The 15395-nt window shown below is 47.2% G+C and overlaps 1 protein-coding gene across 1 annotated transcript in view; it reads left to right on the top strand.

The window, feature by feature from the left end:
* Nucleotides 1-15395, top strand: part of wwc3 (WWC family member 3) — a 275710-nt gene that overhangs the window by 224326 nt on the left and 35989 nt on the right. Inside the window, exons 12-14 of the mRNA XM_086006371.1 lie at nucleotides 3635-3755; nucleotides 5724-5801; nucleotides 7130-7216. Of these exons, the coding sequence (XP_085862497.1) occupies nucleotides 3635-3755; nucleotides 5724-5801; nucleotides 7130-7216 (286 nt within the window). The remainder of the gene's footprint in view (nucleotides 1-3634; nucleotides 3756-5723; nucleotides 5802-7129; nucleotides 7217-15395) is intronic.

Here is a 15395-nt window from a genome sequence, read left to right as displayed (position 1 = left end):
TTAATCCAGCTCTCCCTTCAATCCATGGAGCGTTAATCCAGCTCTCCCTTCAATCCATGGAGCGTTAATCCAGCTCTCCCTTCAATCCATGGAGCGTTAATCCAGCTCTCCTTTCAATCCATGGAGCGTTAATCCAGCTCTCCTTTCAATCCATGGAGCGTTAATCCAGCTCTCCCTTCAATCCATGGAGCGTTAATCCAGCTCTCCCTTCAATCCATGGAGCGTTAATCCAGCTCTCCTTTCAATCCATGGAGCGTTAATCCAGCTCTCCTTTCAATCCATGGAGCGTTAATCCAGCTCTCCTTTCAATCCACGGAGCGTTAATCCAGCTCTCCTTTCAATCCACGGAGCGTTAATCCAGCTCTCCTTTCAATCCATTGAGCGTTAATCCAGCTCTCCCTTCAATCCATGGAGCGTTAATCCAGCTCTCCTTTCAATCCATGGAGCGTTAATCCAGCTCTCCCTTCAATCCATGGAGCGTTAATCCAGCTCTCCCTTCAATCCATGGAGCGTTAATCCAGCTCTCCCTTCAATCCATGGAGCGTTAATCCAGCTCTCCCTTCAATCCACGGAGCGTTAATCCAGCTCTCCCTTCAATCCATGGAGCGTTAATCCAGCTCTCCTTTCAATCCATGGAGCGTTAATCCAGCTCTCCCTTCAATCCACGGAGCGTTAATCCAGCTCTCCCTTCAATCCACGGAGCGTTAATCCAGCTCTCCCTTCAATCCATGGAGCGTTAATCCAGCTCTCCCTTCAATCCATGGAGCGTTAATCCAGCTCTCCTTTCAATCCACGGAGCGTTAATCCAGCTCTCCCTTCAATCCATGGAGCGTTAATCCAGCTCTCCCTTCAATCCACGGAGCGTTAATCCAGCTCTCCTTTCAATCCATGGAGCGTTAATCCAGCTCTCCCTTCAATCCATTGAGCGTTAATCCAGCTCTCCTTTCAATCCATGGAGCGTTAATCCAGCTCTCCTTTCAATCCATGGAGCGTTAATCCAGCTCTCCCTTCAATCCATGGAGCGTTAATCCAGCTCTCCCTTCAATCCATGGAGCGTTAATCCAGCTCTCCTTTCAATCCATGGAGCGTTAATCCAGCTCTCCTTTCAATCCATGGAGCGTTAATCCAGCTCTCCTTTCAATCCATGGAGCGTTAATCCAGCTCTCCTTTCAATCCACGGAGCGTTAATCCAGCTCTCCTTTCAATCCACGGAGCGTTAATCCAGCTCTCCTTTCAATCCATTGAGCGTTAATCCAGCTCTCCCTTCAATCCATGGAGCGTTAATCCAGCTCTCCTTTCAATCCATGGAGCGTTAATCCAGCTCTCCCTTCAATCCATGGAGCGTTAATCCAGCTCTCCTTTCAATCCATGGAGCGTTAATCCAGCTCTCCCTTCAATCCACGGGGCGTTAATCCAGCTCTCCCTTCAATCCACGGAGCGTTAATCCAGCTCTCCCTTCAATCCATGGAGCGTTAATCCAGCTCTCCCTTCAATCCACGGAGCGTTAATCCAGCTCTCCCTTCAATCCATGGAGCGTTAATCCAGCTCTCCTTTCAATCCATGGAGCGTTAATCCAGCTCTCCCTTCAATCCATGGAGCGTTAATCCAGCTCTCCCTTCAATCCATGGAGCGTTAATCCAGCTCTCCTTTCAATCCACGGAGCGTTAATCCAGCTCTCCCTTCAATCCATGGAGCGTTAATCCAGCTCTCCTTTCAATCCATGGAGCGTTAATCCAGCTCTCCCTTCAATCCACGGAGCGTTAATCCAGCTCTCCCTTCAATCCATGGAGCGTTAATCCAGTTCTCCTTTCAATCCATGGAGCGTTAATCCAGTTCTCCTTTCAATCCATGGAGCGTTAATCCAGCTCTCCCTTCAATCCATGGAGCGTTAATCCAGCTCTCCCTTCAATCCATGGAGCGTTAATCCAGCTCTCCCTTCAATCCATGGAGCGTTAATCCAGCTCTCCTTTCAATCCATGGAGCGTTAATCCAGCTCTCCCTTCAATCCATGGAGCGTTAATCCAGCTCTCCCTTCAATCCATGGAGCGTTAATCCAGCTCTCCTTTCAATCCATGGAGCGTTAATCCAGCTCTCCTTTCAATCCATGGAGCGTTAATCCAGCTCTCCCTTCAATCCATGGAGCGTTAATCCAGCTCTCCCTTCAATCCACGGAGCGTTAATCCAGCTCTCCCTTCAATCCACGGAGCGTTAATCCAGCTCTCCTTTCAATCCATGGAGCGTTAATCCAGCTCTCCCTTCAATCCATGGAGCGTTAATCCAGCTCTCCCTTCAATCCATGGAGCGTTAATCCAGCTCTCCCTTCAATCCATGGAGCGTTAATCCAGCTCTCCCTTCAATCCATGGAGCGTTAATCCAGCTCTCCTTTCAATCCATGGAGCGTTAATCCAGCTCTCCTTTCAATCCATGGAGCGTTAATCCAGCTCTCCCTTCAATCCATGGAGCGTTAATCCAGCTCTCCCTTCAATCCATGGAGCGTTAATCCCGCTCTCCTTTCAATCCATGGAGCGTTAATCCAGCTCTCCCTTCAATCCATGGAGCGTTAATCCAGCCCTCCCTTCAATCCATGGAGCGTTAATCCAGCTCTCCTTTCAATCCACGGAGCGTTAATCCAGCTCTCCCTTCAATCCATGGAGCGTTAATCCAGCCCTCCCTTCAATCCATGGAGCGTTAATCCAGCTCTCCCTTCAATCCATGGAGCGTTAATCCAGCTCTCCCTTCAATCCATGGAGCGTTAATCCAGCTCTCCCTTCAATCCATGGAGCGTTAATCCAGCCCTCCCTTCAATCCATGGAGCGTTAATCCAGCTCTCCTTTCAATCCATGGAGCGTTAATCCAGCTCTCCCTTCAATCCATGGAGCGTTAATCCAGCTCTCCCTTCAATCCATGGAGCGTTAATCCAGCTCTCCCTTCAATCCATGGAGCGTTAATCCAGCTCTCCGTTCAATCCATGGAGCGTTAATCCAGCTCTCCCTTCAATCCATGGAGCGTTAATCCAGCTCTCCTTTCAATCCATGGAGCGTTAATCCAGCTCTCCCTTCAATCCATGGAGCGTTAATCCAGCTCTCCTTTCAATCCATGGAGCGTTAATCCAGCTCTCCTTTCAATCCATGGAGCGTTAATCCAGCTCTCCCTTCAATCCATGGAGCGTTAATCCAGCTCTCCTTTCAATCCATGGAGCGTTAATCCAGCTCTCCTTTCAATCCATGGAGCGTTAATCCAGCTCTCCCTTCAATCCATGGAGCGTTAATCCAGCTCTCCTTTCAATCCATGGAGCGTTAATCCAGCTCTTCCTTTCAACCCATGGTGTGTTGTTCTGGCCCTAGTTCCATTGTGGTATTCCCCATTTTTTTATACTTTTGTTGAGAAACCAACTGTTGGGACGTGTTACTACGGTCAAGGTGATATATAAATGTAAGTTGCTGTTGTTGACACAGGACGTGGACCTGTTTTATGTTGTGGTTTATGGATTTATAGGAGCTCCGCTGATGATGATAACAGTCACCGATGATGGAGCTTCATTATAAATGAATGAGAGAGGTTTCACCTACGCTGTATTTTCATTGATGCGGCTTGGTGACCACATTAATGTGCTGTTTCTTTCTCTCTATTGTAGTGGTAACTCTGCGCACGGACAGTGCCACTAAAGCAGGCAGACGAGTGAGAAGAGTCTCCACAGGCTTATCAGATGATTCTCTCGCTACAGACAGTGGAGTCTTCGAAGCGTTAAATAAAAGGTGATGAAATTATTTTTTGGGGTGCCAAAAAGGGGGTGGAACTAAATCTACACCTGGTGTTTTACAAGTGTGTGTCTCCCTCCAAATTCTGAGTATCTACGAACGGAACCACAGCAATATATCGCCTCTGACATGCCACGAAGCAACCTTCTCGCCTTGCCCAATCTGTTTCACCCTGATGTATTGCTGGCCTTTTTATAATTAGACTGCGTCCATCAGATCAGTTAGAACGATGGCCTTTGTAGTTATTTTTGGTGAATTTTAAAATAGTGGGCTGCCTCTTTGTGTCAGTAGTTGCAATTTCTGTTCTGCCAATTGTAAAAATGCCATTTGTCCTCATTTTAAGATTGACTGGAGTGCAGAGGCTCTGGCCCCTGAAATTCGGTGGGGGCTCTACTGGTATTCCTCCAGACCTCCCACAGGAGACCAGCAAACCACCACCCGCGGAAAGGGCCATTTTTAGCTGCTTTGCCAACCACCCCCCAACCCCGCACCCCGGTTTTTTGTTGCTGCTCTCCTACAGGAGTTAACCCCTCTGACTGGGCATCCTCGCTGTTGCCCCTTTCCTCCAATCCCGGAGCAAGTTGTATTGCTGGGGTGCTGCCATCTCCCACTTCTTCACAGGTCATGCCAGACCTCCCCCATCCCCGTCCCCATCCCCTTCCCCCTATCTGTCCCAGCATCCGGTTGAGATGCTCCTGCTTCGTCTGTCCTAGGTTTCCTGACAATGTTGTCCCGTTGGTCCCAGTGCCTCTGGTGATGCTGTTCCTTCACATCCTATCCTTTCTGTCAACTCGGGTTGGACGTATTCCTGGCCCTGCCCAGTCAAAACAGCTTTTTCCCATTGCCAATATTTCTATAACCAATAAACAAAAGTGTTCAAAGCGTATGAACAAACACAGAATTGTTTTTACTGCCCTAATGACTTTACTCCCTGGTTGCTCACAGCAGTGTCATGAAGGTTAATCATTAATTCCTGGAGAATCCAAGACAATCCTGGACGGTTGGCATCCCTGCTGCCGTTGCGACGATTCCTCCCCCCCCCCCCCCCCCCCAACCTACCCACCTCTGTCTACATCTCCCTACCATGTTGGACTTTCGCCAACCAAACCCCAAACCCCTGTCCCCTGACCTCAGCACAGTGTTCCCAGAGCTGTTGTCTATCTTCCAGTCCAGTGCCCCAGGCAGAGCCAATATCCAGTTTCCCAGCATTCCTGGCAATGCCGTCCATCCAGTCTCCCCGGCAATACCGGATTGTGCCATCCCAGCATAACAAGTGAAGCCGTTTGCTTTGGTCCCAGCATCCCACTCCCCCATGTCTCTGCCCCAGCGTGCCTTGCGATTAAATTTCCACCCCCCCTCCATTCCCAGTGTTGCTGATCTCCAAAGGCCATTCCCACCCATACCCTTGGATGTTGGTGAAATGGATCCCAGTGCTGTGCAAAGAAAAAGCCCGTGGAGGAATTTTGCTCAACTGTTATATAGATCTCTTAAAGGATAAAGGGATCAGACCACTAATTCTGCTTCCTCTTCCGTGCCTAAAGGCACTAGAGGCAGCCCATTCCTGTACTGCTTTTATATCCAGCAAATCGCGCTCTGGGTTGTTTCCGTAACAAAGGCCCTTTTTTTAATGTAGCCAGGTCATTAGCCTGACCAGGCGAGACACGATAGTTGGGGGGGCCATCACTCCACTCCCATCAGATGGGAGAACCCCACTGGATGTCAACCCAGTGTTGAGAGACTGGAGCTCTCGCCTCTACTCTGTCGTAGCTGTCTGGAGTGGGGCTTGAACCAATAACCTTCTGACTCAGAGGCAGGAATACTACCCCTGAGCCAAGGCTCACTCCAGACCATTAATTAACGATTCATGATGCAAACACACCTCTGTAATAACTGATTTGTAAGGTTGTAAATTTGCTTTGTGTTTTATAATTCAATGTATCAGTGTTCAAATGTTTTTATTTGCAGGCCTGAGGATGCAGATGAGACTCTGTACGATCATAGTTCTATCATATATGACCCACCACAAATTAAAATGGGACTTGTGTAAGTGTCTAACTGTACCGGGTTTGCCTGATGACACCCAGCGATTTAGTCTGTGTCCACTATGTCTTAAAAAAATGTTGTGCTGTTATTGGGAGGTGTATTTTCTTAGATGCTTGAAATGGCTCCTCAGGAATATCACAGCATCAATTGAACAGCGATAGATGGCTTAATAACTTTGTTAAAATAGCACATGTCATGTAAAGCAGTGTGTTAAAAATGGCGGTCAGTGGAAATCCAACCTTTTTAGATGATTGAAACTTGAGCAAATCAATGCGATAAGTAACGCAGTACTTTTACTGTCCTTTAAATATAAGCACTCAACAATACACAGTTGTGCATCAGTAGCAATGCACAACCAGGATACGTTGTGAAGTGGTTATGTTACTGGACTAATAATCCAGAGAACGTGAGTTCAAATCCCATTAAGAATTTGAAATCAGTTTAAAACATCTGGAAATAAAACCCTGGTATCAGTAAAAGTGACCATGAAGCTATCAGCTTGTTGTAAAAACCCAACTGATGCCCATTAGGGAAGGAAACCTGTGATTCCAGTCCCTCAATTGTATCACTAACTAGGAATGGGCAATAAATACTGTCCTTGCCAGCGGTGCCCACATCCCGAGAATGACTGAATTAAAAAAAAAAAAAACACTTGGTTTTTGGGCAACGGGAGGAAGTCATAGAACAACAATTCAGTAGAAGATATCTTAAACCATGAAGGTGAATCTCAAGTGGGCTTATTCACCCACCAACACCCAGTGTATAATAATATATTTGGGAGACAGTTAAGTGTTTTCAGAAATAACCTTGATGGTTGTTGGTTCAGTTCAATGTTGAGTGTAAAGTAATGATGTAGGGACTCCGGATAATGTCCTTCAGGGAGGAACCTACCATTGCTACTTGATCTGGCCTACATATGACTCCAGTCCCACACTATGTGGTTGACTTCAAATGCCCTCGGGGCAACTAGGCATTTGCCCACTGTTTTTTGGATGAGGCGTTACACCAAGGCCCTCACAGGTGGACGTAAAAGATCACGCAGCACTATTTCGAAGAAGAGCAGGGGAGTTCCTCCTGGTGTCCTAGTCAGTATTTATCCCTCAATCAACACCCTTTTTAAAAAAAATTTAAAAAATGACTTGTTTGTGGGATCTTGCTTTGTGCAAATTGGCTCCCATATTTCCCTACATTACAACAGTGACTGCACTTCAAAAATACTCCATTGACTGCAAAGCGCTTTGGGACATCCTTGGGTTGTGGAAGGTGCTATATAAATGCAAGTCTTTCTTTTATTTGCAAGTACGCTTACAAAACGTTTGTATCTGAAGGTATGACGACCGGGATGAATGCTTGATCGTTCACATACTACAGCTAAGGAATCTTGCTGCTCTACAGGTGAAAGATGGGAACAGAGTGTAAGTTGGAAACTATAATTGCAAATTCTCGAGCCTTGACCATCAAAGGCCTCCTTTTTATGACTGCTGTTGCGTTTTATAGAACTGACCTTTTTATTTATATAGTCCAGTGCCAATGTTGACTGTGTTCATATTTAAGACAAATCTCGCATGACGCTAATGGCACTTTTGACCAAAGAAGAGAGTTGTTTTGAGGTCAGCAGCCCAGTCATTTAGGACCCTTGGTGTCAGCTTTGGACCAGTGGGTCACACACTCACTTCTGAGTCAGAAGGTCATGGGTTCAAGTCCCACACCAGAGACTTAGAGCACATCAATCTAGGCTGCCTCTCCAGTGCCGTACTGAGGGAATGCTTTCTGTCAGAGGTGGCCTCTTTTGGATGAGACGTTAAACCGTTAAATCAGGTTCCCAACCCTCCCGCTTTGGGCAGCAGTCTCCCGGATGGGCGATTGGTCTCCCAACCACTGCTACTGGCGACTCGGGAGAAACAGTTCATGTATGCTTGGTTCACACATGCGCAGTACCCCGGCTGTCGTTGTCTGCGTCCTACTGCTCACTGCCCCCACCCCCCGCCCCACCCCCCCACCACCGGCTATTCGGAACTTACCACTTCATTGCCGGTTGTGAGGATGACAGCATCAGGGCCAACAAAAATCACCTGGAAACTCCGTGAGTCCTGAGAGAGCAACTGGGGGAGGGAGAGAGAGAGCGAGAAACACAAACTGGGGGAGAGAGAGAGCGAGAAACACAAACTGGGGGAGAGAGAGGGAGAGAAACACAAACTGGGGGAGAGAGAGAGAGAGCAACACACACTGGGGAGAGAGGGAGAGAAACACAAACTGGGGGAGAGAGAGGGAGAGCAACACACACTGGGGAGAGAGGGAGAGAAACACAAACTGGGGGAGAGAGAGAGAGAGAGAGCAACACAAACTGGGGAGAGAGGGAGAGAAACACAAACTGGGGGAGAGAGAGGGAGAGCAACACACACTGGGGAGAGAGGGAGAGAAACACAAACTGGGGGAGAGAGAGAGAGAGAGCAACACAAACTGGAGTAAGGAAGAGTTTGTCGGCCTATGATGTGCGCTGTTGTATAATGTGTTTTGTTTCGGGAGCCAGGCAGCTTTGGTGCTTCTCTCTGAAGACTGAGCCTCACCTCCCTGAAGTTGGGCTTCAGTGGTGGGGGGTGCGAGTCAGTGAATTGAATTAGGTTTGGTTTTGGTTTTACTTATTGTTTTTATAACTTGCTGTGTACTGTAAAAAGTCATGAAAGTGTACAAAAACTTTAGTTGGAAGTTACTTCTGTTGATGTTTTTGTTGAATCAGTGGTATTTACTTGGTGTTTCTCATTGCGGTCGACATTGTAGAAGCATCACAGAAGTAGTTTTTATTTAAATATCACTTATCCTTAAATCTTTCTACTCTTTTGTGTTCTTTCTTTGATTTGTGTTCTTTCTTTGATTTATAAATTATGTTATTCACCTCACTAAAACAAAATGTCATTTTATTCAGGACTTGGTGATACTGAGACACTCAACTTAAGGAACATAAGAACATAAGAATTAGGAGCAGGAGTCAGCCATACAGCCCCACGAGCCTGCTCCGCCATTCAATAAGATCGTGGCTGATCATCGACCTCAACTCCACTTTCCCGCCCGATCCCCACATCACTTGATTCCCCTAGATAGAGCTGAATTTCGCGGGAGGCGTTAGTGATGGTGTGCCCAGGTGCTAGTTGATATGTGCTAGTTGATATGCCCTATTAGGCTAACAGGAGGTGCAAATCAACCGAATTTAGCCCCCATAATCATAACGGCACAGAAGGAAGCCATTTGGCCCATTGAGTTCATGCCGGCTCTCTCTAGAGCAATCCAGTCAGTCCCATTCCCCGCTCCATCCCCGTAGCCCTGCAAGTTTATTTCCCTCAAGTGCCTATCCAGTCTCCCCTTGAAAACATCGAGTGTCTCCGCTTCCACCACTTCCGTCGGCAGCGTGTTCCAGGTCCTCACCACTCGCTGCGTCAAAAAGTTTTTCCTCACTTTCCCCCTGTATCTCTTGCCCAAAACCTTAAATCTGTGTCCCCTAGTCCTTGTACCATCAACTAGTGGGAACAGCCTTTCCCCGTCTAGCCTATCCAAACCCGTCATAATCTAGTACACCTCTATCAAATCACCCCACAAACTCCTTTGCTCTAATGAAAACAAATCAAGCTTCTCCAACCTGTCATTGTAGCGAAGATCCCCCATCCCCGGAACCATTCTGGTAAATCTCCTCTTCACCCTCTCCAGGGCCTTCACATCCTTCCTAAAGTGTGGTGACTAGAACTGGACGCAATACTCCAGTTGTGGCCTAACCAGCGCTTTATAAAGGTTCAGCATAATTTCTCTACTTTTGTACTCAATACCTCTATTTCTGCAGCCCAAGATCCCATATGCTTTGCTAACCACTCTCTCAATATGTCCTGCCACCTTCAGGGACCTATGCACATTAACGCCTAGGTCCCTCGGCCCCTGCACTCTTTAAATCTGTGCCATTAAGTGTATATTGCCTCTCTCTGTTCCTTCTGCCAAATGCATCACCTCACACTTCTCTGTATTAAATTCCATCTGCTACTTCTCTGCCCATTCTGCTAGTCTTTCTATGTCCTGTTGCAGTCGATTGGTATTATCCTCACTGTTTGCCACACTCCCAAGCTTGGTGTCATCAGCAAATTTAGAAATTCTACACTGTATTCCAATATCCAGGTCATTTATAGATATATAGATATATTTGTCAAAAAAAGCAGTGGCCCCAGCACTGACCCTTGGGGAACACCACTGTCTACCATCCTCCAGTCTGAAAAACAGTCATTTACCACAACTCGCTGATCCCTGTCCTTAAGCCAATTCCTTATCCAAGCTGCCACTGACCGACCTATTCCATGAGCCTCAATTTTGTTAACTAGCCTTTTATGTGGTACTTTGTCAAACGCCTTCCTAAAATCCATGTAGACAACATCCATTGCATTCCCTTCATCAATCATCCCTGTTACTTCATCAAAAAATTCAATTAGATTAGTCAAACACGATCTGCCTTTTACAAATCAGTGTTGGCTCTCCTTAATTAGCTTAAATCTCTCCAAGTGCCCGTTAATTTTTTCCTTGATTATTGTTTCTAAAACTTTACCCACCGCTGATGTTACACTGACCGGCCTGTAGTTACTAGGATTGTCCTTACACCCTTTCTTGAACAATGGGGTCACATTTGCCACTTTCCAATCCTCGGGCACCTCCCCCGCATCTAGGGAAGATTGGAAAATTATGGCAAGCCTATTATGTCCGTGTATAATTGAGACACGGACTGCAGGAGTTGATTATAACAAGTCTTTACTGAATGGAGACAACCTGGAAACTGAAACTACAGAAGCCTGCTAGGGCCTTTTATACAGGGGTGGTCACTGCCGGTACTGCAGTCTGAGACCAGTTATTCCCTTAAAGGTACATACACAACAATTCCTCCCCTTTTAGATAAACAGTACATAACATTCATTTAACAACTAAATAATAACTAATTACAATTACAATTACGGTTGCTAGATACATTGGTTGAAGTTAAGCAATTATAAGTTCAGTCTTTGAGGAGGCTTCCTGATTCTGTCTGGATAACGCCTCTTTGGAATATCAGGTTCTTCTGGCAAGGTTGAGTCGGGATCAATGTCGTTGTTTGGTTCGTCTGCTTCCAATATCACCGATTCTGCGGTAGATGCAATTGGTACTTCGGTTTCATCGCCAGGTGTATCAGATCGTGGTGTGGAGTTGACGTTTTCCAGTGACTCTAGAATCTGGTCAGCATGGCATCTTACAATGCTCTCTCCAACGTCCACGGTATACATTAGAGGTCCTTGCTGTGTACAGATCGTTCCTGGCTGCCATTTCTCTGTGCGGTAGTCCCGGGCCAAAACTGGTTGACCTATCTTAAAACTCCTGGTCGGCCTTTCATTCATATTCTGAAACTGCCTGTTCTCCACATCTCTTCTGACGTTTGGCTTAACCAAATCCAAGCGGCATCGTAGTCTTCGATTGAAGAACATCATGGCTGGAGTTTGGTTGGTAACCGCATGTGTCGCATTCCGGTAGGCAAACAAGAAGTTATCCACCTTGTGTTGTAGGGGTATATCTTCATTACACATTGCCTTAATAGCCTTCTTGAATGTTTGAACAAACCTCTCGGCCAATCCATTAGTGGCTGGATGATATGGGGCGGCTGTGTAATGCTTAACACCATTGTTCTTTAAGAACCTCCGGAACTCTTCAGACACAAACTGTGGTCCATTGTCAGAGCAAATCTGTTAAGGCAGCCCATTCCTGGCGAATATGGTTCGTAAGACTGTGATAGTTTTTTCTGTGGTGGTTGAGGACATTTTTATTACCTCTGGCCACTTTGAATGTGCATCCACTGCAATTAAAAACATCGAGTCCATAAAGGGACCAGCAAAATCAATGTGCACCCTTTGCCATGGAGATGAGGGCCACTCCCATGGATGTAGAGGGGCTTGTGGTGGGGCGTTTTGGACCTTCTGGCATCCAGTACAGCTCTTGGTCATCTCTTCGATTTCTCTATCGATTCCCGGCCACCACACAAACGCTCTGGCTAAGTTCTTCATTTTTACGCCCCCCAGATGACTCTCACGAAGCTCATTGAGCACTCTATCCTTCAATTTGAGTGGAATTACTACTCTGGATCCACACATCAAGGTTCCTCTGCACACTGACAGCTGTTCTCTTCTCGGCGAGAATGCTGGCAGCAGTGGTTCGCCATGTGCTGGCCATCCCTTCACCGTTAAATCATAGACCCAGGAGAGTGTCGGGTCATTTCGTGTTTCCTTTTCTATGTTTGCATTCGTCACAGGGAGACATTCGACTATAGTCGAGTGGAATAACTCCACTGGATCCACTGCCAGTTCCTCTTCCACCGTCGGCAACGGTAGGCGCGACAATCCATCAGCATTCCCATGCTGTTTAGTTCCTTTGTACTCGATCTCATATTGGTGTGCCGCTAGGAACAGGGACCACCTCTGTAGCCGTTGTGCCGTCATTATTGGTACGCCCTTCTGAGGGTTGAAAATGGAGACGAGAGGTTGATGATCAGTTAGTAGAGTAAATTTCTGACCGTGCAGATAATGAGTGAACGTCTTCACCCCCCACCAGGTTGAGGGCCTCTCTGTCAATCTGGGCATAGTTACGCTCGGCTGAAGTTAACGAGCGTGACGCAAAAGCTATCGGCCTCTCTGAACCATCAAGGAATTTATGTGACAGTACCGCCCCAATGCCGTAGGGAGACGCATCACACGCCAGTCTTATCGGTAGTGATGGGTTGTAGTGAGCCAATACTTCTCTTGAAGTGATTAGGTCCTTACTCTTCTGAAAGGCCTGCTTACATTCATCGCTCCATTTCCATGCTACTCCCGTTCGTAGTAGGGCGCTCAGTGGATGCAGAATTGTGGACAAATTCGGCAAAACCTTATGGTAGTAATTCACCAATCCGAGGAATGACCTCAGTTGCGACACATTTTCAGGCGCTGGAGCCTTAACTACCGCTTCAATTTTGTCAGGGGACTTATGCAACCCCTCTTCATCAATCACGTGGCCACAATACGATATCTGTTTCTTTAAAAACTCGCACTTGGGGCGATTGGCTCGTAGCCCATGTTCACGTAGTCTAGTGAGCACCTGCTCTAGGTTAGCAAGGTGTTCACTCTCATCTTCACCTGTCACTAGGATGTCGTCCAAGTAACAGAGTCCCCGGAATCCCTTGCAGGACTTGTTCCATCGCTCTTTGCCATATCGCCGGAGCTGATGCTACTCCAAATACCAGTCGATGATACTGGTAAAGACCTTTGTGACTGTTTATCGTGAGATACTTCCTAGAGGATTCTTCAACCTCCATCTGCAAATATGCTTGTGCTAGGTCAATTTTTGTAAAACGCTTCCCTCCAGATAGTGAGCCGAAGATATCTTCTATCCTTGGAAGAGGATATTGTACTGTGTGAAGGACTGGGTTCACCGTCACCTTGAAGTCCCCACAGATGCGAACCTTCCTTGGCTGCTCAGACTTATTGTTTAACGTTTTCTTCATGACAGGAACGATGGGTGTCGCCCACTCGCTCCAGTCTACCTTAGATACCACGCCTGCATTCTCCAGATTCTCCAGCTCTGTCTCGACGGCTGGGCGAATTGCATATGGTACTGGTCTTGCTTTGAAAAACTTGGGAATTGCATTCTCCTCTATTTTTATCGAGGCGATTACGCCTTTAAGAGTGCCCAGTTCTTGAAATACCTCTTTGGCGTCAGCTAAGATTGTTGACAATCGTCCAGGAGTGACGTCGTCATCCTTTTTACCAGCCACTGTCAGTGCATGAATGGAGTGCCAGTCTAAACTTATCTTTCTGATCCATTCACGTCCCAATAACGGTGGTCCACCATCTTGCAGAATGTAGAGATACAATTTCCGTATTTTCTTGCCGCTGTATTCGACAGGCACCCTTATTTTTCCTCTGGGGTATACTTTTTGCCCTGTATACGTCCTCAAGACAATGGATGTCTCTCTCAAGGGTATGTGTGAGAATAGCCGCTCGTAGTCTCGTCGATTCATGACGGTTAGAGCTGATCCTGTATCCAATTCCATTTTGACTTGGGACCCTGCTATCGTGAGGGTGACCCAAATGGTTCGGTGATCCTCTTTTGCGATTACGTTGTGAAGTTTGAGACAGCTTAGTCTCTTGTTCCCGGATTCACTATCGCTCATCTGGTCTTCGGAACTACTGTCCGTCATCTTTTGTACTTTCCTGTACGGTTCCTTAGTAGCCTTTTTGTTGTCGTTGGTCTTCTTCCCAGACCTGCAAACTCGTGCAATGTGTCCCATCTTTCCGCATTGCCTGCATATTTTGTCCTTGGACCAGCAGTCCTTCTGGTCATGGTTTGTTCTGCCGCAGCGATAACATTTTGCAAATCCCCGTGTCATTTCGTGGGTGCCGTATTCCTGTGGCTTTTGTTGTATTTCCGCAGCTCCCCTTGCTGCTGCTTCGTACGATACTGCCACGCTGAAAGCCTTATCTAGCGTCAGCTCTTTCTCTGAGAGTAACCTCTTCTGGGTTCCTTCACTCAGGAGTCCACAGACAAATTTGTCCCGTAAGGTATCTGCCAGTCCTGCTCCGAACTGGCAGTGCTTTGATAGCTTGCGTAGTTCTGTAAGGTAATCAGCATTGCTCTCATTTTTATGCTGATTTCTCCTGTGGAATTTAAATCTTTCTGCTATCATCAGCGGTGTAGGATTTAGGTGTTCCTGTAGGATAGCAACAATTTCGTTAAAACTCTTCGCCTTCGGTTTGGCTGGAGTAATCAGGTCCCGCAATAGGCCGTACGTTCTTGCGCCCATTAAATTTAGCAATACCGATGCCTTTTTCTCATCGGCTATTTCGTTTGCCTCGCAATATACCTCGACTCTTTCCACATACGTGGTCCAGTCTTCTATTGCATTATCGAAGGCAGTGATATCGCCAGTCTTTGGCATCTTGAAAATCTAAGATGGCACCTCCCGCGCTTTGCCTTCGTCCCCGATGGATCAAAATGGCGCCTCCCGCGCTTTTCCTTCTTCCCCGCCGAGTTATGATGGCACCTCCCGCGCTTTCCCGCTGCTGCCAACGCTGTTGCTGGCGATTATATTTATTTTACTATCCTGCAATGGCGACGCCCTATGGTCTTCGCGCCTCCCCAATCGCTGCTGCCAACGCCGCTCTCTGCGGTAATTTTATTTTTCTATCGCGCTTCAATATTTGCTCTGTTAATTGAAGAACCGTTCCCGTCGTGGAGCGGACCCTCTGGGACACTTCCCTCCCTCTTCTTAGGCCCGAACGCTGCCCAGCTTCGAAGCACCGGCCGCGCCCTGTGTGCTCCACCCTCTCTCTCTCTCTTTGCTTCCCGACTCGCTGCCCGGCCCCGTTGCAGAGCCACCCGATCGAGCTCTAGCTCGCCACAGCCCAGGAAGGATCAGTGCACTACCTGCCACCAGCCCGATTAGTTGGGAAACCACAGACTGGAGAACAAAGCCTGGCTCTCGACAGTCTCTCCTGCACTTTTCAATTCGATGATTTGGAGGGCAGTTGCCCACGGTCGACACGCGTTTCTCGAGTTTTTTGGATTTTTTTT

Source organism: Somniosus microcephalus, chromosome 14, assembly GCF_052327205.1.
Source record: "Somniosus microcephalus isolate GS21.2 chromosome 14, FLI_Smic_1.0, whole genome shotgun sequence".
NCBI lineage: Eukaryota > Metazoa > Chordata > Chondrichthyes > Squaliformes > Somniosidae > Somniosus > Somniosus microcephalus.
The sequence above is the reverse complement of the archived record's forward strand: the minus strand, read 5'-3'. Positions and strand labels throughout refer to the sequence as shown.